The sequence below is a fragment of the Dryobates pubescens genome, chromosome 14 (assembly GCF_014839835.1).
Source record: "Dryobates pubescens isolate bDryPub1 chromosome 14, bDryPub1.pri, whole genome shotgun sequence".
Taxonomy (NCBI): Eukaryota; Metazoa; Chordata; class Aves; order Piciformes; family Picidae; genus Dryobates; species Dryobates pubescens.
Genome location: NC_071625.1, coordinates 314,485 through 335,499, shown reverse-complemented (window position 1 = coordinate 335,499; position 21,015 = coordinate 314,485). Strand labels below are relative to the sequence as shown.

General features: G+C 41.6%; 1 protein-coding gene across 2 annotated transcripts in view; it reads right to left on the bottom strand.

The window, feature by feature from the left end:
* Positions 1 to 2,627: 2,627 nt before the first annotated feature.
* Positions 2,628 to 21,015, bottom strand: part of RSPO2 (R-spondin 2) — an 80,995-nt gene continuing 62,607 nt past the window's right edge. For both annotated transcript variants that reach the window (XM_054167325.1, XM_054167326.1), the window contains exon 5: positions 2,628 to 3,450. In XM_054167325.1, the coding sequence (XP_054023300.1) occupies positions 3,341 to 3,450 (110 nt within the window). In that variant the 3' untranslated portion in view covers positions 2,628 to 3,340. The remainder of the gene's footprint in view (positions 3,451 to 21,015) is intronic.

Below are 21,015 nucleotides of genomic sequence, written 5' to 3'. Positions count from 1 at the left end.
AAAATATCATCAGTCTAAAGCTTACTGGAATTTATGCTGGCTAACACCAGCAGAAGTGAAAGGGAACCAGTCTCAAGTACATTTTCTTGGTGAAGGGAAAGAGACATGTAGCTTGGATTCAAAAAGCTCTGACCCTCTCTGGTAAGTGGTGGCATTGGCCTGCAGAAGCATCATCCACTTATGAAATCATGGCGCTTGTGCCAGTAGTATCCTGTTATTCTTATCCTCTATCCCACTCCATTAACACAACAAAGTCGAAGCTCTAAGTCTCCTCCATTTACAAGCTTTCAGTCAAGATTTTTAACAATAGTTCAAATTTTCATTACAAAAAAAAAAAAGGGCAAAATGGCATTTGATGGATTTTTGCCTCTTTTTTAAGCTAACTCAATTTTTTCCTGCTCTGCAGTTTTCTGTAATAAGAACTCATACAGATAAAAGGAGGCACATTGTGCAAGTTCTACAAGTGCTCACCTTTGTTCACAGGCATCTTTATATTGGGCTATAGGTGGAAGAGGAAAACTATTTTCTAATACTGCCTTTTCTGCCAGGAATGAGAAAAGAGGCATCTAACAAAATTTCTCACTAGCAAGAACAGCCAAGATGCAATAAATATCAGCCAAGGGTATTTGGGTTTGGGGGGGATGGGGGGTGTGTGTGTGCTTGGTTTATAATTTAAAGATACAGATTCTAGGAATACAGGATGGGATAACAGGATAAGGCATGCCAAGGATTGAAAGAGATAAACACAAAGATCTCTCTTATGAGGAAGGACTGAGAAACCTGGGGCTGTTCAGCCTGAAGAGAAGGCTGAGAGCAGACCTGATTAGTGCTTACAAATACCTTAAGTGTGGGTGTCAGGAAGATGGGGCCAGTCTCTTTCCACTGGTGCCAAGTGATAGGACAAGGGGCAATGGATACAAACTGGAACACAAGAAGCTCTGCCTCAACATGAGGAAAAACCTATTTCCTATGAGGGTAAGGGTGCACTGGAGCAGGCTGTCCAGAGATGTTATGGAGCCTCCTTCTCTGAAGACATTCGAAACTCACCTGGACAGATTCCTGTGTGACCTGCCCTAGGTGACCTGCTTAGGACAAAGAAGAAACTATACATGGGGGCACTTGTTACTTAGGGATGACTTTGTTGTATCTACTCTCTCAAGGAAACTCTGAAAGTGAAAGACAGGGACAGAAGAAATCAGTGTACAGTGCTTCTTCAAACACGTCCTAAGTATCAACAAAATAGCTCCTTGGAAAACCTTCAAATTTTTAACTCCAGTGGAAAATTCTCCACTTCTGTGTGAGTGCCATGCAAAGAAACAGTCTTTGAATTAAAAAGGACCAAAAATCTTTTACTCAGAAGTTTGTGATATGATTTTATTGTCTTTTGTAACATTCTTTCCACGGCATGCCTAATACAGTATTTGTAACCACTACTAAAAGGATTGTATGAGGGCATTCTCTGCACTTACAGCCAAATTTGATAACCAGTTAGCAAACAGCTACAGTTCTTACTGTCAGGTTGATGGGTTTTGTGAAGGGAGCATATAATGTCCAGAACTGCAGCCCAGCACCAGAACAATCTTACTGTCCTGAACATCATTATTTTCAAGGCAAGTATGAACACATTCTACGTGAAAGATGATGCAAACCTCAAGGTTAAGTGAAAGTCCTCAAGTGGTTTCATGACACACTGATGTGTCTGACTACTGCACTCACAGCAGTACTTGTCCTAGCTAAATATGGATGGGTTTGTTAGCCATCTAGCCCATAAAACTAACACTTTGAGGGATTGTTCCGAAGTACATGTTCAAAGAAAGGTTTGTAGGGGACTGAAGTCTGTTTTCTTCTCCTTCTGTTTTCTTCTTGCTTTGTGTCATGTGCAGCTCTTAGCCTTAGAACTGAAATAACTTCTCCAAGTGACATTAAAAATAACAGCCATTTTATTATGGGCTTTTCCCAGCAGGCATTCCAAAATCACCTCCAGTGCAGGCCCAAGGATGTTAGCTCACCAACCTGCAGCGTTTTAACTTCCTACGCAGAATATTCTCTCCACTCCTCCCCGCAAAAAGCCCCAAGCAGACACCAGATTCAGGTTAGCCTTGTTAAACATCTGCAAATAACTGCCAATAACTCAGGCATTTGTGCTGTCTGCTTTTTGAGTGACCAGTCTCACACAGCTTTTTTCTTTGGTTCCTCCCGTACTCATGTTTGCTCTGTCTGACAAAAATAAAACCGTCATGCATTGTATTTGAATGAAACTGCAGATACCATCTTAGGGACCAAGGGACCTAAGGATCTTAGGGACCAAGAACTTTCCATGTAATTTCTCTCCTGACACTCATTGATCATTGGCGTTGTGTCTCATCTTAAAAAAAAAATGTTACACTCCTCTTTTTGAGACAAAATACACTGGAACTGAGACAGGAGCACAGAAGAGCAGAAAAGGCTTGCAGTTTACTAGTCTGGTAAGTTTACTTCAGAGCTGATGCTCCATTTGAGCATCAGGACAAGGTAGTTTAGCCATCTGAATGTGCTTTACAAACAAGAAGGAAAAAATAATCCAGTTTGTAGCTACTGAGAAATAGGAGAAGGTTCTTAAAATATAGTAAAAAGTAAACACTGGATTATTTCAAAGTATATTACTAGAACCAACAGGACATAACTTTAAACATGTATGAAGTATTATACATAAAAATGCATAGATGTACAGTAAATATGTTGATTTATATGCAGACAGAGTAATATGTACACAAAGGTTCTGTTGTGCTTCTGTGAGTCTGAGCAGTAACTCCTGCGGTGTATTACCTTAAAGCAGTTTTATTATACAACTGTTTCAATGCAGCAGGTGCCCTGAACAAGGCATATCAATGCTAAGTAGGTAAGTCCAATCCATGTGCTCTTCAAATGAACAAATACAGGAGACAAAGGCCATAAATGCAACAGTACCTACACCTTCAAGACTTTCTTTTCTATTGTTATTTCCATATGCACAGGTCCGCTCAAGGGTGATACGTAGGTTTCTTTCCTGCTTCCCTTCCATGTCGCTATCTTTGCCAGGACAAAATCTTTAACACACTTCAGCACTACTGCCACTGATTCAACTCAGTGCACTCCTGACCTTGAAGTCTTCAAGTCAAAAATGAGAAGGAAGAAAATAAAATAAAATAAAAAATATATAAATAAAACAAACAAGCTTGTGGTTTATTTTGGTTTTTTCCCACAAGTTATTTGCCACCAATACTGTCAAAGCAGCTGACTCGCAGTGTGTCCATGAGCAGGAGCATTTAGCAGCTTTTGTGCACTTTGCAAAAAAAAAAAAGAGATTTCAAGAAAATAGTCTTTACTGGCTTGTTTTATCTGTGGCTAAAAAGATGCTGTGCTGTTTCTGAGCCCTTTCCATCAAATTCTTTTTCTTCTTTTTCTTGTCCTTTGTTTTTGTTGGTCTTCTCCCTAAGGAAAAGAAAAATAATATGAGTCAACTAATTAAAGAATACAGAAGTGATACAAGACTGTGGTTGAAAAACTGAGTGGCACAGAAATTATTGGTGGGGACTGCCAAGGTGATGCTGGTTACTGAGCAGCTTTTGTTGTCATATGAAAGGCAACAGAATCCCCGAGCGTCATCACAGTGATGCTGCTATGAGTAACCACCCTGCTCCAGGTCTCACTTTCAGCAGGGTAACTGATGCAAGCAAGGTTATGCAAGTGCCTGGGGCCCAGAGCCAAACCAGTATGCAGACTCCTAGCTGACTGAAAGCTGGATGCGTGCCTTAGACCTTTGCCTACGTTTGCTTGAGTGAGTAATCCTATTTAAGTCAAGTGTAATACATCCATGATTTCAGTGAGAACTTAGGCATCACAGCCCAAGTATTCAGTTGGATGTCGTCCTGCATGCTTTGGCAGAAACAGTGCTGCCTCTGCAAAGAACTGCTATTTCTTATTAGTATGCTGTGCCTAATTCTCACAGCACATTACTGTGCAGGAACAAACATTTCATTATATGTTTCTTACTATTGGAAATTCACTGACAAATAACTAACATCAGGAAATTAGAATCAATGCAAGAAAAACAACAAAAATTCTCAGGCTTCTAGGACAGGCAAGTCTTTTCCTGTTCATCTCTAATTATGAATCAGTGTCCTTTGATTCTCTTAGCAAAGATCCAGGGACTGAAAAACTGCTGAATCCAAAGGCTCTTCTTCAGGAATGCATTACCTTTTATGTATATGCTAAAATCCTATCAACTTCAGTAGGATTTAAGGAGATGGCCAAATGCTGTCTGGAAGGAAAATGGTCTGGGTTTTCTAGCAGCAATGTATACTGAAATATGTGATCAGTGGTTAAAAAAAATAATAAATGAGGCTATTAGTCTCTAGATTCAATTGCAAACTTTCAGGAGAACTAACTGAACTGCAGAAAGAAGAAAAAGGAAGCTCAAGTAGCAGATGAGATAAAAATGTGAAAAGGCCTTTTCTTCCACTTTGTCAGCACATTATTAATGGGGAGAAATGTTTGCCAGTCTGGCTTTGTCTTACTGCCATATTGTTTCTTAATTAAGAAAGGCCCAAAGTAGTATGAAGCAATTGATCATCTAATTTTAAAGGTATCAATATTTATGATTCATTAAAACTCCAGCTCACGTATTTGTAATATGCTCTCTAGGGATTACAGGCATCCTTGTAAATAAAATAGGACAGGACATTAAGCTAATGAGCATGAGGTTATTCCATATTAAAATCATAAGGGTCCTTGGAGTTTACTTCTGCTTCTCATTAAAATCTGGCATTAATGCTGCTGTGGCATTTTGCCATTCTTAAATCGAGCTAATCCTACACAGTAAAACCTCAGTCTAAGCAATCATCAATCAAAGCAGCTTTTACACTAAAACTCTTTAGTGACCCTGTATCTAATGACCAGACACACCTAATGAGGTCAGAGAGAAGGAGCACTTGACACAAAGCGGCATTACAAGGCGGTTTGAATGAGAGAAATGTCCTCATCACCCTTTCATGACATCATTCTACTATTTGGTATATTGTGAGGCATCAGAAGCAGGACGAGGGTGCTGTCCAACACTGCTCTAACTTGCACGGTAAAGAGTCCAACCTTATCTAACCTGAATCTTAAAAATACTTACTAAGGAGGGAGTAGATATGGGGAAACAATCCCAAACCAAGCTGCTCATCAGTGGCTTCTCAGCAGGATCAATTAGAGCTTTATTGGAGTTTTGCTATCCTTTTTGCTCAGTGATCTTACTTTCTGAGGGTTTGCACTGGACAGACTGATTAGTAAAGGATACACAAACTCCAGAGTGTGCCTCATCTAGTTTTGCCTACAACCTCTTGCAGGAAGCTAGGGGAAATGCTCCCTGTAAGTTTAAGGTAGTGAAAGGACCTGTAACTTTTCCTCTGAAAAGTTTGGAGCTGCAGAGATAAAATGGCACACAACCCCCCTGCTATCTTTGCCTAAGCCTTACAGCTTCTGTGACACAAATCAGGTTGCCAGCATACTCCCCAAACTACATGCTTAAGAAAAGAAATTAATTGGACTAGATTAGAGATTAGAGTGATTTGATGTGTCATTGTGCAACAGACATTGTGGTGCTCTTGCCCCAGGGCACACCAAACTCTCTTTTGCCTGTGCCATGGAATAGCAGCCTTATCATGGCCTTCCAGTATCTGAAAGGGGCTACAAGAAAGCTGGGGAGGGACTTTTTAGGGTGTCAGGGAGTGATAGGACTGGGGGGAAATGGAGCAAAACTAGAAATGGGGAGATTCAGATTGGATGTTAAGAAAAAATTCTTCCCCATGAGGGTGGTGAGACACTGGAACAGGTTGCCCAGGGAGGTGGTAGAAGCCTCATCCCTGGAGTTTTTTAAGGCCAGGCTCTGAGCAACTTGAGCCAGTATAAGGTGTCCCTATCCATGTAAGGGTGGTTGGAACTGGATGATCCAAGGTCAGTTCCAACCCTGACAATTCTGTGATTCTATGATTTTAACCAGAGAACTGAATGCAAAAGATATTTCTTGGCTAACCATCAGCTCCCATGTTGTTACTAGAACACAACAGATATGGGATTAGCAAGAAAACTGTGATTTTAAAGACTAGAGAGTTCAAAGTATGTTGCTGAAGTCCCCACACATGAGAACTTTTATTAAATTCAGATTTCAATTAGTGTTTATTTTATCAGCAGAAGCACAGTGAACAGAAATAACTTCTGAATATCTTGCTACAGATGTCTTTTGAAGAACATGACATTTATGATATGGGAAGTAGGTCCTCAAAGGGAATCTGGGAGCCAGACTCTCCCAGTTCCTCAGCTGGAGGAAGCACTGCCCCGTGACCGGGAGTCAGAGGCTCCTTCTGCTCTGTGCCATGGGTCAGGTGTGGAGAACTTCATTTACAAGGAGCCTTGCATTACCTCCCACAAACATTGCCAGGCTGATTGCTCTGGAAAGGAAGAGCCCTGGCCCCAAGACCCTCTGTAGGGCACAGCAGGGCTCTGCCACACTTGGTAGCACTGAGCAGTTGTGAAGAAGTGGATTTTTAGTCACATATTCTAGCCCAGAATGTGCTGCTGCACACAGGAGGTATTTGCTGGCTGAAGCAAATGAGCAGTGAGAGCAAAAGGCCTCTCTGTGTCTCTCTAAAGAGAGGTTTTACTGCTACAAGTAACAGGGTATAGTGCTGCTGCACCTGGCAGAAACTGACAGTACCTGAGACATGAAGTCTGATCCACCTAACCTATACCTCCCTCCTGATCAGAAACAGCACACAAGCCACCAAGCTGTCGAGCTGTCTGTCTGGGATCCCCAGCTAGCACCACTCTGTAGGTGACATACATCCTTCCTGATGAAAGCTTGCCTTTGTCCCCTGGCAGCTAGGCACACACCTTGCTTCCCCTTTCCACTTATAGGTCTCTAAATCAGGTCTCATCTGCAATAGTTATTTTATGACTGCAAACAATTCATTTTTGAAAGCCTTTGGTGTTAACAGCAATGGGAGCAAATACAAATCATTCATACAGAGAGCAGAATGCCTGAGCAATGTTCAGGTTACTGTGGTCCTATTGTTATTCTGATTGCATTTTCCCTTCCATACTAGCCAACAAACTTTTCCTTGAAAAGCATTTGCTCTCTCTGTCCGAGAGGGCTCCTCAACTATTATTACCAATCAGCTTTGAGCACAACTTACAGAAGTTCTTTAGGGCTCTGTCAAGTTGTGTGCACACTCAGGTCAATTTAGGATACACATTACCTGGTTCAGAGAGAACCTTCATTGCCTCCTGTCAGCTGCAATGGCAGCTTTGTCCAGACAGAGTTTGGGTAGTAGGTGCCTAATAGTGCAACCCTGGCTCTCCAGAATTAAAATGCAGCAGATGTATCCCCAGGACTCCCTGACATATTGCTTGAGATCCCTGGCCAGAGAGACAGCATCATTTCAATATCTGAACTGCCCTTCACCTGCTGTATAAATACTGTGCTTATAGAATATCTCCACGGGTGGTTTCTGCAGGCAGAGCAAACACACTCTACACACATCCACCTGAGGGCAGCATGGATTTACACTGAAGGCATTCAAATGGCAAAACAAGAAGCAACAGCGACCTGCTGCTTTATTTCATTGTGTAACTCCCTCACCATTTCTCACCATATACAGATGATAATTTTAGAGATATCAGAATGTTTAATACTCCCTTTCTTATTGAAAACATATTTTTCTCTTGATGACTGGTGAATAATGAGACTTAAAGGTGTCTGTCTGCTTCCCTTCCTTGGATTTTCATATGCAGCATTTGCAGTGCTAGCAGGAAAGGCAGAATGGTGTCTTGGGGTAACAGCAGACCTTGCAAAATACATCTTTTAATCTTCTCTTCATCTGTCTCTTTAGGAGTTAAATACTCCACACTGGTACACCATTTCACAGCTGCAGTTCTATCACAGACCCTGCATGTGGCAGCATCTCACCCATGTGGTCAACCAGAAAAGTTATTACACTCAAGTCATATTGCTGAAGGATAGCAGACACCAGGAAATTACCGACTGCAGTAATTACACAGCTTTGGGTAAATTATTGTATCCTAACCAACACTTAACATTGCATACACTCGGTGTTTGTGCACACCAGGTATCAGCTGCTGAGATGGAAGTTAATTTAGAAGAATCAAAGAAATATTCCTCCACTAAAAGAAATATCAAATTATCCCAAGGTTCTGTATCTTAATCCCACTATTTTTTTAATTTTTCTTTCTGGTTTGACACATCCACTAAGAAAATAAAGGCTTTACCATTTAGGGCTAGAACAAGCAAAGTAAGGTACTCTCTTTCTCCCACAGTGTGTATCTACTTTTCATCTGACTGGAATACAAACTAGGCAACACTAAACTCTGATGTTCTTTCCTGCTGGACAATATTGAATATCAGCAGACATTGTCATCTGTTTAAGAAATACAGAGTCCTGCACTAAGAATGGAATTTATATGTCATGGAGAGTTCAGTGGAATTTTTTCCTCAGCTTTAGGGCAAATTCACTGCGAAGAGTTGTCTTACATTGCTGAAAAGCCACGCATTCCCCACAGTGCAGTATTCCAGGGTACACAGTAGATGGCAGTGACATATTAACTGAAAACTGCTTTAACACTTCCATCATTTCAAAGAGTATAATGTTTATTTTGTAGAAATACCCACTAATCTGCCTAAAACATAAGCCATCCTACTCATTAATGACTGCAAAACATTCACTCCTACAGACTCAGAGAAGGAAGCACAAGGAAGAAGACAGCTAGCAAACTCAAGGCAGCATGAAAACTCTGACAGAAGACCTGTGTTTAACTGGATCAGACAGATGTTTAGATGTTGGCTTGCATTGTCCTTTCAGCCACAGTTCTGTGAAAACAGGTGGGCCTCCATCACAGCCAAAGTTTTTATCTAATACAGTTTTAGCTCAGAATTCAAATAATTATATCAGTTGCAGAGTACTCACTATTCTTATCTCAGTCAACACCATGTCAGAGCAGATGCTTTGCAAGCAGAGCCAAACAAAATATTTCCAGTGAAAGGTTTGGGGTTGTTTATTTTTCTTCCTTTCATGGTGCAACATGAAGAAAATTTCCAAATAGTAAAAACTTATTTATACACAGGAAAGAGTATGCATACACTTCTAAATTGATTTAAACCACACAGGCAACAACTGCAGCTAAGAACTAATGGACTTTTCCTACCCAATAACATTAATTTTATTTTTATCTCCTCATACGGGAAACAGAAAACCAATTCTGTTGAGACATTTATTTGAGGCACAGTTTGACTTCATAGTAGAATCTGCATTTTATCCAAGTAAGGATTTCTTGCACAGAGAGAGGTTACATTGACAGCTTGGGTGGCTGGCTTTTTTAAGCTTTTCTTCTGTGAAATACTATTTAGTTGTGAAGGATTTATCTTTTTTAATTCCCTTTAGGGATTTTGGTCAAGTTATGAGGAATAATTTCCTTCCAGGCCCTTTTTCTTGTTTTTGTTTTCTTTTAACTGAAACAGCTCAAAAATAGTTTTAATGATCATTTCTGCCTCTCTTCAAGTAATGCACAAGTAACCCTATGGAAGTTCACAACCAAAGGAGGCTAAACTGAACCTTGACAAAATAAAGTACAAACCATCAGGAAGACTCCTACTCAATAACAACTGGAAGTGAAGGAATTGTGCTCCAGATTGCTGCACCTGCACTGCTCACTGATAATCTTTTAGTTCATACTCATGAAGGGGCTGACACAGAAGGTATTCATACTGCCTACCTAAATATGGTCAAGTTAATCGCCCTTTATCCATAACTACATTAGTGTATAATCTGCACACTTTTCCCTTCTCTTCAGGCATTGGCATTCTTCACCAAACCCACAAATTTGATTCATTACAGTTTTCACTATCTTCACCATCACCACAACGGAGCTGCTGCCTTGGCTTATAGTTAGGATACTATCTTTTCTGATAGTTCCCTTCTGCTGATGAGAGCAACAAACTCTTTGATGATCCAGATTTAGCTTTCAGGACTTCCCTTTACCTGTACTCTCCATAATAATGCTACACCTGCATTGCTTAGCAGAGTTAGAGACTATGCCCAGATACTGTTGCTTAATTGTCTGTTGTGTTTTGTCCTGGGGCAGCCCCTGCCCTTCCCAGAGCGACAGCACAGATCACGGCTGCTTCCACAGGCTTGCCCCTGGTTTGGGAGCTCTTGAGCAGAGCAATAGAGATGTGGACCAACCTGGGCAACTCCATGCAATGCCAGAAAACACCCACAGCACCTTTAATTAACTCCTACGGATTCAGTAACTATCTCTGAGCTATGACCAGTTCTGAAATATGTGGCTTCATCCTTAGATGCAGTACAGGAGCTTTCTAACTGGCTTGAAGAGAAGCTCTTCCCCAGGACTACCTGTGAGGACCTAATACTCATGCATGCCAGGCTGACTTATGCTTCAACCAGTTAATTCCACGTCATACAGCCACAGGAAGTTTATTCACTATCAGCAGCCGGAGAAAGGAAACTTTTCACCCTAAATCTTACTTGTTTCCCAATATTGTCACACCAGCTTTTAATGGATATTAATACTAACACTGCACAGCCATTTGGAAAAGAAAAAATGATGCATACAGTATCAAATACAGGGTTTGGGTTTGTGCTAGTATCATTAAATCACTCTCACAACTTCAGATACAGCTTTAAGGTCCATAGAACACTTTTATAAGTCTTTTGTTTATACAGAATCTACTTCACATTGAAGTTAAGAATGTAAAATCACCTGGCTGGGTTTTGTTAAGCAGCTTTCAAAGCTCTGCCATTATCTTTGGAAAAGGAGTGCATCAAGAGTGCAGAAAGGCACCAGGATGATAGGCCCTGCATAACGTGGTCATGTTGCATCATGTGAGCTGTCCACTGTCTCTGTGGGAAGTGGCAGCAGAGCTTTCCCCAGGATGTTGATGCTAATATTTTCCCACTGCAAACACACCATGGAGAGAGCCATCAAAAGGAACATTTGGACTAAAGGGTGAGTTCCAGCTCTTCAGGGAAAAACACTGTTCCCTCCCAGCCCTGAAACTGATATTCAAAGAGGTTTACAACCACCACACATTCATCAGCACATCCACAGTGCGTAACTTTTTATTTTAAAGGAGACTAAATCAGACTAATATATCAGATGGTGATTGTTTTATGCTGCCTGACAGACTTGGCCTGGAACATGAAAGAAAGAAGCTGTATGACCATCAGCTATTTGTGTTATTGTCTGCTTTATTTCCTAAAGAAATACCATTAAGCCTGTTTTCATTGTCCTGCGCCACACATCTGGCGCTTTGCTTCACCCCTGCCTCCCAGCCTGGCTGTGTTTCTGGCAGTGTCTGTGGTGGCCATCTCAAACTCTGGACTATGTAATTATAAAAACATTCACCATGAATTTAAAACTACTGAATTAATTGTATTTAAACTGCCTCCTGCAGTTCTTTCCTGAGTGTTTAAGCAATGTTTGGTTCAACTCTCTGCACAGGAAAAGCTTTGCACTCCCATCTCCACAAAACCCCTCTCCAAGCAACTCTTTAAATGTCCTCAAGGTGTTGTGAAGTGTTAACTAACTTTTTTTTTGCTAACTGGTGCTTAAGGCTTGAACAGGAACTGGCTGGGGACAGGAGGAATGATCAGTAAATAAGATAAACAGACCTTTAAAGTCTTTCTTTTTGTTTTTCTCCAAAATAATGCCTAAACAGACCGTGAATCCACCTAGGCTTTTTCACCCACAAGGCATTACACTGGTGTATGGCACTCATTAATTTCTTGTTCCCCAGAAAAATAATTTTGCCCAAGATAAAATAAGCTTTCAAAAATATAATAGTTATTAGGTCTCAGTGAGTGGTTTGGAAAATGTTTAATATCCTTCTGATTATATTTTTTTGGGGGGGGAGGGTATTACAGATAATGATTTATTGATAGGCATTTTTGAAGCTTTTCTTTGACATCAATCAGAATACAATGTAAAACAGCCAAAAGAAGAAAAGTCAATCTGATATGCTTAGGGATTTTCATAGTGAAAGAGCCCAATTTGAAGGAAATAAATGAGGTGGTTTCAAAGTCATGGTTATTGAAAGTGGAAATTCACACAGAAACAAACTACTTATGCTGTGCTTTCTTCAAATTATGCTCTACAGCTTTTCCAAATAAATTCAAGCCTGCCTGTAAGAGAAGTATTAGACATAATGTGTTCTATATTAAATTTTACTGCAGATGCACATGGGAGCATAGTAAGGGCAAACCACAAGCCAAATAACCTGTGATTTCTCAAAGTTTATTATTAGACTTAATAACTCAAAGTGTCTTGTTTTCCTTGAGGCCAGCTGAACCAGTTCTTATCTGAGGTTCACTACATCAAGATTGTCTCAAACCTTTTAAAAGTCTGCAGATTAAATATAAATACTTAGAGAGGAAAGTCAGATCATGCATGTCTCTTTAAGAATGTCTACACTTTATATTAATCTAATTGAAAACATGTTTCATTACTTAAAACTTAGGATGATGCAGTGCTTGGAAGTGAGAACTGGGGTCAAAAGAACCTTTAGTGAGATCTCTAACATATAAACATGAGAAATCTAACATCATTCTCATATGCCATTGAGGCTAATAACTTGTTAGAGCACTACATCCAGACTAGATCTGAACACAAGAGGAGATGGAGCATCCACCACTTCCTCTGGTAATTGCCCCATCACTTAATCATCCACTGCCAGAAATTCCTGCTCAGCTATTATTTCTTATTATGCCTTTTCATCCTAGATCAGACTTTTCTCGTCATGCACCGTAGATAAAGCTCTGTTCATCATCTTTCTGAGGAGTTAAACATATGGCAGTCTTTGTGCATCTTTTTCAGAAGCTTATTTTGCAGCTCTCAAGTAAAGTTTCTGACTCTTATCTGCACTGTTTCCAGCTGAATTATCTGCTTGGATTTCCAGTATCTTCTATAAATCTCAGATTGGCTGTCAGATTCTGCTCATATACAGGACAGAATGGATTTATTGTGCTTTTTCCCTATTACCAAATTTTTGCAGCCAACAATTCCATTTGATTTTTAAATGGTTTTTCTTTACATTGTAGCAGACCCATGTGATTTCTTCTGGAAAATACTGCTTTTTAGATGACATTCCTCATCCTCCATCTATATATTCCCAGTTCTTTAACTCTTTATTCCTCCAGGATAACTTGACATTGAACTAAACAACAATGAACTGGGTTTTGACTGGGACCACTTTATAAAGCAACATGGATTTTCCTGTAGGGCTACTCTGGAGTGTTGCTTACTATTACCCTCTGCTTATTTAGGAAAAAAAAATAAATACATATTTGACAGAAACAAACAGTAGTGCTTACAGAACCAGATTAAGGCCATCATCACTCTCCTATAAGACATCCAGCCAGCAGGTGCTTTAATTTTTTTTGTGGTAAAGATAAGAGCACTTCATGGATTCATGGAAGTCCTGAGTGTAGACATTTTTGAGGATGGTAGTTAGTCCTGCCCCTGATTTCTGTGATGCTTCTCTTCCTTTCTACAGCTGCAATTATTATCCAAAGGGAACTGCCTTTACAGAAGCTTTCCACAATGTACAGGCTTAGTCTCCACACAAAGAAATTTTACTTCGAAAGGAATTCTTTTTGGATGAACTTACCTGCTCATAGCACCACCCAAACAAAACAAAGCAAACTCTAACCTGTGCTGAGCTTAACCACGTGCCTCTAATAGATTTTACACTGGAAGCTGCAATAAGCAAATAGCAAAATGTCATCCATCAGGGCAGTGCCACAGAGCCCAGACTTGTCATTCACCTTCACCATAAACATGTACATCTAAGGAAGACTCAGACTAGAGGGAATGGAACCAGAACAAAACCGGTATTAAAGCCATTATGGGGAATGCCCTTTGCCTGGATCCAGCTGGAGCAGCTGAGGACATTTTGGCCCCAGCTATTCCTCAGTGTCCACCATCCAGCAACTGCCAGTCAGAGCTTTGAAGCAGAAGAGGCTGTATGAGGCTGTATTACCCACTTACTAATCCACTGGAGCAACAAACCACGGCTCCAGGAAGGCTCCAACTGCCTTTTGGTGCTGAAGGGCACCTGCAGCCCATGCAAGGCTGGGTGAGAAGCACCTATGGTGGCTGCTTGTGCAGCACTCACAGAGGACTGAACAAAAGCTTATGCAGATATGAGTTTATTATTCATATAAATATGTATGTATTTTACTACACTTGAGATTAAAGCCCTTGAGATTAAATTTATCCATGAGCTGTTTCACATGCTGAAACAGACACAAAGACTCACAGAAGTGTGACTACATCGTGAGAAGGACATAGAACTGTTAGAGCAAGTCCAGAGGAGGGCTCCAAGGGCTGGAGCACCTCTGCTATGAGGACAGGCTGAGGGAGCTGGGGGTGTTCAGCCTGGAGAGGAGAAGCCTCCGGGGAAGGATGTGAGAGCTGCCTCCCACCAAAGGGAGCCTACAGGAAGGCTGCAGAGGGACTTTTCCTAAGGGTGTCTAGCAACAGGACTAGGAAGAATGGTTTGAAGCTGAGGCAGAGCAGGGTTAGATTAGGTCTCAGGAAGAAGTTCTTCTGTACAAGGGTGGTGAGACTCTGGAACAGGATGCCCAGGGAGGCTGTGGATGCCTCCTTCCTGAGGGTGTTTAAGGCCAGGCTGAATGAGGCCTTGGGCAGCCTGGTCTAGTTGAGAGACATCCCTGACCATTAGAGGGGGTTTGGAGCAGATGATCTCTGAGGTCCCTTCTAACCTGAGCCATTCTGTGATTCTCTGATACATATTCCAAACTTCTGTGCACCAGTGTTTAAACACACCATGTTTTAAACCAAAGTAATCTTTATATTTAGCACTGACCCGAAGAGCAACAACAAAAGTACTCTTTTCCCCGCCTCAGAGAGAGGAACAAGACATCGATCTGCCAGCGGAATAAGTGGCCTGCAGCAGCACTCTGCTGAGAGCCTGTTGGTGCAGATGTTCTCAGCACCACAGGAGGCTGTCTTCCCTCCTTAAATCCACGGCGCATGGATACAGCTTTGGCATCAGATGGTACAAGCCGCAGTACAGCTTGGTGTCTACTAATGCATGTGGAGTGGGCAAAACAGGCTCTCTTCTTATTCCAATATACATCTGCAAGAAAGACAGCACTGTAATTTCTGTGATCAGTTTAAACAAGCAGTCTACACTAAATTTAAAATACTTTAAAAAGTACATACTCTGTGGATGCTTTCCTCAGAAGAAAAGTAAGACGAATATATGAAATAAACACAGCATGTAGCTTAAAGGCTAGTTGCCATAAAAGGCTTTTCCTGACTGGAAGTTACAGATGTATTTAAAAAACAGATGTGCATCAAAGACTGCTGATTAGAAGCACAGAGAGGAGTAATTATCAGGGTGGGTGTTTGTTTTGTTTTGTGTTTTTTTAAAATCCTTATTCTAATATCAATAAAACCTTAGTCTGTACAGAATAGTTTCAAGGTTTCATTACCCATACAAAAAAAGTAAATGTCTGTGCTACTGCTGCTCCACATCATCACATTCTTCTGACAGCTTTGAGTGAGCTTCTGATGGAGATGAGATCTCAGCTTCGTTATTTCTGGACAGTATTAGCTCAGACAGTGCTAACTGAAATTGTTCACGATCTGTTTGTCTGTTGCTTACAAGTGCTAGTGTTTCCTTGTGGGCAATCAGGCTGGCAGCCATAGACAGCCCATTCTGCAGCACAGTAGCACTAAACACAGTCCTTGCTAAACTGGTGGCCAGCTGCAAGGGCTATATCCTATTAATCAAATTAATCAAGTTTCAAGTTTGAAAGTTGTTGTGAAATAGGTTTCATGGCACGTTTCTGACTCACATCAGGTAGCACTTTTCCCAGGAATGATAAATTTCTGCCTGCATATTCTTTCACAGAATCACAGTATTCTTGAGGCTGGAATAGACCTCTGAGATCATCAAGCCTGGAAGATCAAGAAATGATGAAAGAAACACTTACCTGAACCAGTCTTGGCCATTGGGATGTGCTGCCCAGGGAGGTGGTGGAGTCACCATCCCTGGAGGTGTTTAGGAAGAGACTGGATGGGGCACTTGATGCCATGGGTTAGTTGATTAGATGGCGTTGGGTGATAGGTTGGACTTGATGATCTTGAAGGTCTTTTCCAACCTGGTTAATTCTATTCTATTCTATTCTATTCTGTTCTGTTCTATTCTGTTCTGTTCTGTTCTGTCAGACTTCTCTGATTTCAAATTAGTAGCTGCATTTCAAGCTGAATAATTTCTACAGTCCTGATTGTAGATGAGTACGTGATAAGCCCCTGGACTGGAAAACGTGGACTTAAAACCACACATGCAAGTGTGTAACTTTGGCTACACACTTGGGCTGGCTGACACTGTTTTGAGTGCTGGAAGGAAGTATTTATTTGAACCAAGCTCAGCTCAGTGATTATCAGTTTCTCGTAGTGAAGTAGAGTTGATTTCTGCTGAATGCTAATTATTCCATCATGTTAGCAAATACTCATTGCTTGGCCAGTGCCTTCGCTGCAATCTGTTCCATGTGTTGATTTAAGCTGTCCTATAAGATTAATAGTGGGTGACAACTGGATTATTTAGGGTGTGACATACTTATCAAATTAGTTACAAGCATCCACTCCACTGTTTATTTTTTCTGCTGAGACAACTAATCCATTACTACAGCCACTTTCCTTCTCTCCAACTCAGACTGGAAGGTAGTGTTTTCTTCTTGTCATTTGCTGACTTCAGGAGATTACTTTCAAAATCCTGCTTGAATTTATTCTCCCTCCAGTGATGCTTAACATCTTTAAGTTTCCTTCTGGGGAGTCCAATTATTACTTACTCCCTAATGCTATCCAGTTACTCTTCTTTAAACTTCTTTCCACACATATAGGCTTTGACCATGTGATTTCTGCTGTTAATTTCTATGTAAATAAACATTAGATAATCGCTCCTTCCCAGACCTGATTTCAACAGGACTAATAGGCAGTCAAAAAAAATATGTTTCCAACACAGAGTAAACCTTTCTCCCTGGTTTGCCTGCCTGTGCAGCCAATTAAAAGCTGCCCAATTATATGGGTTATTAGAAATTGTCACTGTTACACTTTGTCTCCATCAGAGCTATGGAAATAGCCAAGGTAAGAGTCACAAAGCAGACTGACTTTCATGTTTCCACCATGAACATTCACAACAGGTATTAATAGTTACACACATGTAATTAACTACATGGAAAAATCTTGCCACCTATAAAATAATCATGGCACACTAAAGAAAACAAAAGTTTTTAAGTGCTCATTAGGAGGTTCTATCAACATCACAATCTAATCACAGAACCACAGAGTGGTCTGGGTTGGAAGGGATCTCCAGAAGTCATCTAGTCCAACCCCCTCTGCAGTCAGCAAGTTAAGAGAACTTTTTATACAATTAAATTTTATTTGATTCACAGCTTTTCAAAGGAAGATACCTTAGCCACCTGAATATTTCTAGGATACTTCAAATAATTTGACTATTTAAAACTCTTTTTTTGTTTCCTCATGGATCAACACAAAAAACAAAGCACACAGAAATATGCTGGAAGGTGTCCACGAGGATGAGCAGAGGGCTGGAGCTCCTCTGCTATGAGGACAGACTGAGAGAGTTGGGGTTGTTCAGTCTGGAGAAGAGAAGGCTCTGAGGTGACCTTGTCATGGCCTTCCAGTATCTGAAGGGGGCTACAAGAAAGCTGGGGAGAGACATTTTAGGGTGTCAGGGAGTGATAGGACTGGGGGGAATGGAGCAAAACTAGAAATGGGTAGATTCAGATTGGATGTGAGGAAGAAATTCTTCCCCATGTGGGTGGCAAGACACTGGAACAGGTTGCCCAGGGAGGTGGTGGAAGCCTCATCCCTGGAGGTTTGAAGGCCAGGCTGGATGAGGCTCTGAGCAACCTGCTATAGTGTGAGGTGTCCCTGCCCATGGCAGGGCAGTTGGAACTGGATGATCCTTGAGGTCCCTTCCAGCCCTGACAGTTCTGTGATTTAAGAGTGATTTGTGAGGTAAGAGCAACAAAGCATCATCTGGAAATGTGTCTGTTTAGATTAAGTGATCATATTATTTGTTTCCAGCATGTACCATTCTATGCTCTTCAAACAATACATCATTCTGAAATACCTCTGGCTTAATAAGTTAGAAGACTGATTTATTTTTGAAAATCTGGATAAATATACAAGCAGAATCCTTGTGAATCGAGACTTGTCATGCCAAGTCTCAGCTACAAGGCTTCTTTTATGAGTAAGTCTGAATTCCTGGAAAACATGGTTTATCACAGAGAAACTGGCAAAGCTGTCACAGTATTTGCTGTAGCAGGCGCCACTGTAATGGGCTGCAGATCTACCAAGGGCCAAGAACAGAAGCTAAAACTAACACTGAACAATACAAAACATTGCAGAGGGGGAAGGTTATTATTTTTTCTGTCCCAAATTATAATAGTCTGGATTGATTTCAATCCATCATTTACATAATGAAGATCTTAAGTGGCCTGATCTTATCACTTCTCAAAAACATTGTTTTGGTAAGTGATTCTGTGCTGAAATTTCATCTGGCAATGAAAACATGGTTGTCTTTGAAGAACTGATGTGTTCTCTTCTTACATGCAAGAATTACTGCTTGGGAATATAACTGGGCTTTCAAACAACAGATCAGATGTAAGTTACTATCGCTAGCAGAGTTTTCTTCCTTCCCTGCCAGCCACAAGTCTTGAACAATGCACTGACCCCCAAATTCCATACATCCTAACAGTTCTCTGTGTGTAACACTGTGAGCTGAGATAGCCAGCAGGTAGCATCAGAATACAGAAGCATGAAAGCAGCTCCTTTGAGTCAATCAGTGATCCACTGGAAGCACTACTGTAGCAGCAGCCCAAAGCTAACATGTCAGGAACAGTGTGAGTGCAGGATTAAACTCAGGCTGCCTTTCCCAAGACAGCATCATGTATTCACTACCGTGCTTGAAGCCTGGCCTGCATAGGGCCATACAGAGGCACTGCAGAAGAGCTTGGTAACAGTTTCTCACTGGGCACGTAGTTGCTGCCAGAAGCCTCCTAAGTGGATGCCCCACTGTCTGACCTTCTGCCACTCAGCAACTGCTCTGCCACTTCACAATCTGAAATCTGGTTGATAGTAGGCTGAACATGAGCCAGCAGTGTGCCTAGGTGGCCAAGAAGGCCAATGGCATCCTGACCTGCATCAGGAACAGTGTAACCAGCAGGAACAGGGAGGTCATTCTGCCCCTGTACTCAGCACTGGTTAGGCCACACCTTGAGTCCTGTGTCCAGTTCTGGGCCCTTCAGGTTAGGAAGGAGGTTGACTTGCTGGAGCGTGTCCAGAGAAGGGCAACAAAGCTGGGGAGGGGTCTGGAGCACAGCCCTGGGAGGAGAGGCTGAGGGAGCTGGGGTTGCTTAGCCTGGAGAAGAGGAGGCTCAGGAGAGACTTCTTGCTCTCTACAACTACCTGAAGGGAGGTTGTAGCCAGGTGGGGGTTGGTCTCTTCTCCCAGGCACCCAGGAGCAGAACAAAAGGACACAGTGTCAAGCTGCGCCAGGGGAGGTCTAGGCTGGATGTTGGGAAGAAATTCTTCCCAGAAAGAGAGATTGGCCATTGGGATGTGCTGCCCAGGGAGGTGGTGGAGTAACCATCACTGGAGGTGTTTAGGAAGAGACTGGATGAGGCACTTGGTGCCATGGTTTAGTTGATTAGATGGTGTTGGGTGACAGGTTGGACTTGATGATCTTGAAGGCCACTTCCAACCTGGTTAATTCTATTCTATTCTCTTCTATTCTGTTCTGTTCTGCTCTGTTCTGTTCTAATCCTGCAAGGCTAGTTAGGGTCATACAGCTATAACATTTTTGCTCATAATTTCTTAGCTGTTAACAGATCAGGTCAAACTTATTTTGCACAGAAGGGAGAGCAGAATTTTCATGACACTGAAAATGCACAAAATCTAGGTTTACCAAGGGAAAAAGCACCAGAGACTCATTGAACCTGCAAGTCTCACATGTACTGCCTGAGACAGGAGAGATCAGAAATCATAAAGGAAGGTCTGAACTGCTGTATGAGATGAGACTAACACAGTGTGGAAGAAAGAGTGGAGATACAGCTGACCACAGTAGTGCTATCACACTAAAATAATTTTGTTATTTCACAGCCTGCACATCAGCTCCATTCCTGACATTGCAGGGCAAGAATCTACTTCATTTGCAATGCATCACCATGTAGTTTCATGGAGGTTGCCACTGAAAAACTTGCAGCTCTGTAGCATTTCATCCAAAAATGTGTGTCCCTCCACCTCTTCCCAACCAGGCAATGACACCAGCAATTCAGTTCTCCCAGGTTTGCTGCTACAGAAAAAAATGGCAGATTTTTGCACATGGCTTCCAATCACTCATGGTTTTGTAGTAATTGCTTCAGGCTGGTAGCTCTGGCCCAGAATGGTAGTTACAGAAGATGAAAGCATGTGGAGACATTAATTCCTGGTAAAATGGCTGGTTAAGATTCCCTTTCTTCTAAACTGACTACATCAGACAACACTCTGCAGTGAGAGCTCTATCACCTTCCGGAAAGGAAACAGATAATTGTTTTCCCTGTCCTTAAATGGGGTCAGGAAAAGACATTTGTTAATATTCTGCGTCGAGGCAAGCTTGCTCAGCCAACTATTGTGCTAATGCAAATGGTAGAGTTTGCTGCAGATGTGCAGCTCAATTATCTGGGCTTTCTGCAGTATGAAAATACCCAGAGAAGATGATGGTGTGTTCGGTAGGCACTTTGAAAGGCAGCTATAAGCACGGTGCCTGCCTGCCCATGCTCCTGCCTCAGTCACCACCACTGCAGAGTTCCAGTTGAAAGTGCTATTTTGAGAAGATTAAGATGTAGAGAGATGCAGAAATCAAAGTACAAGTGTCTAGTGAATTTC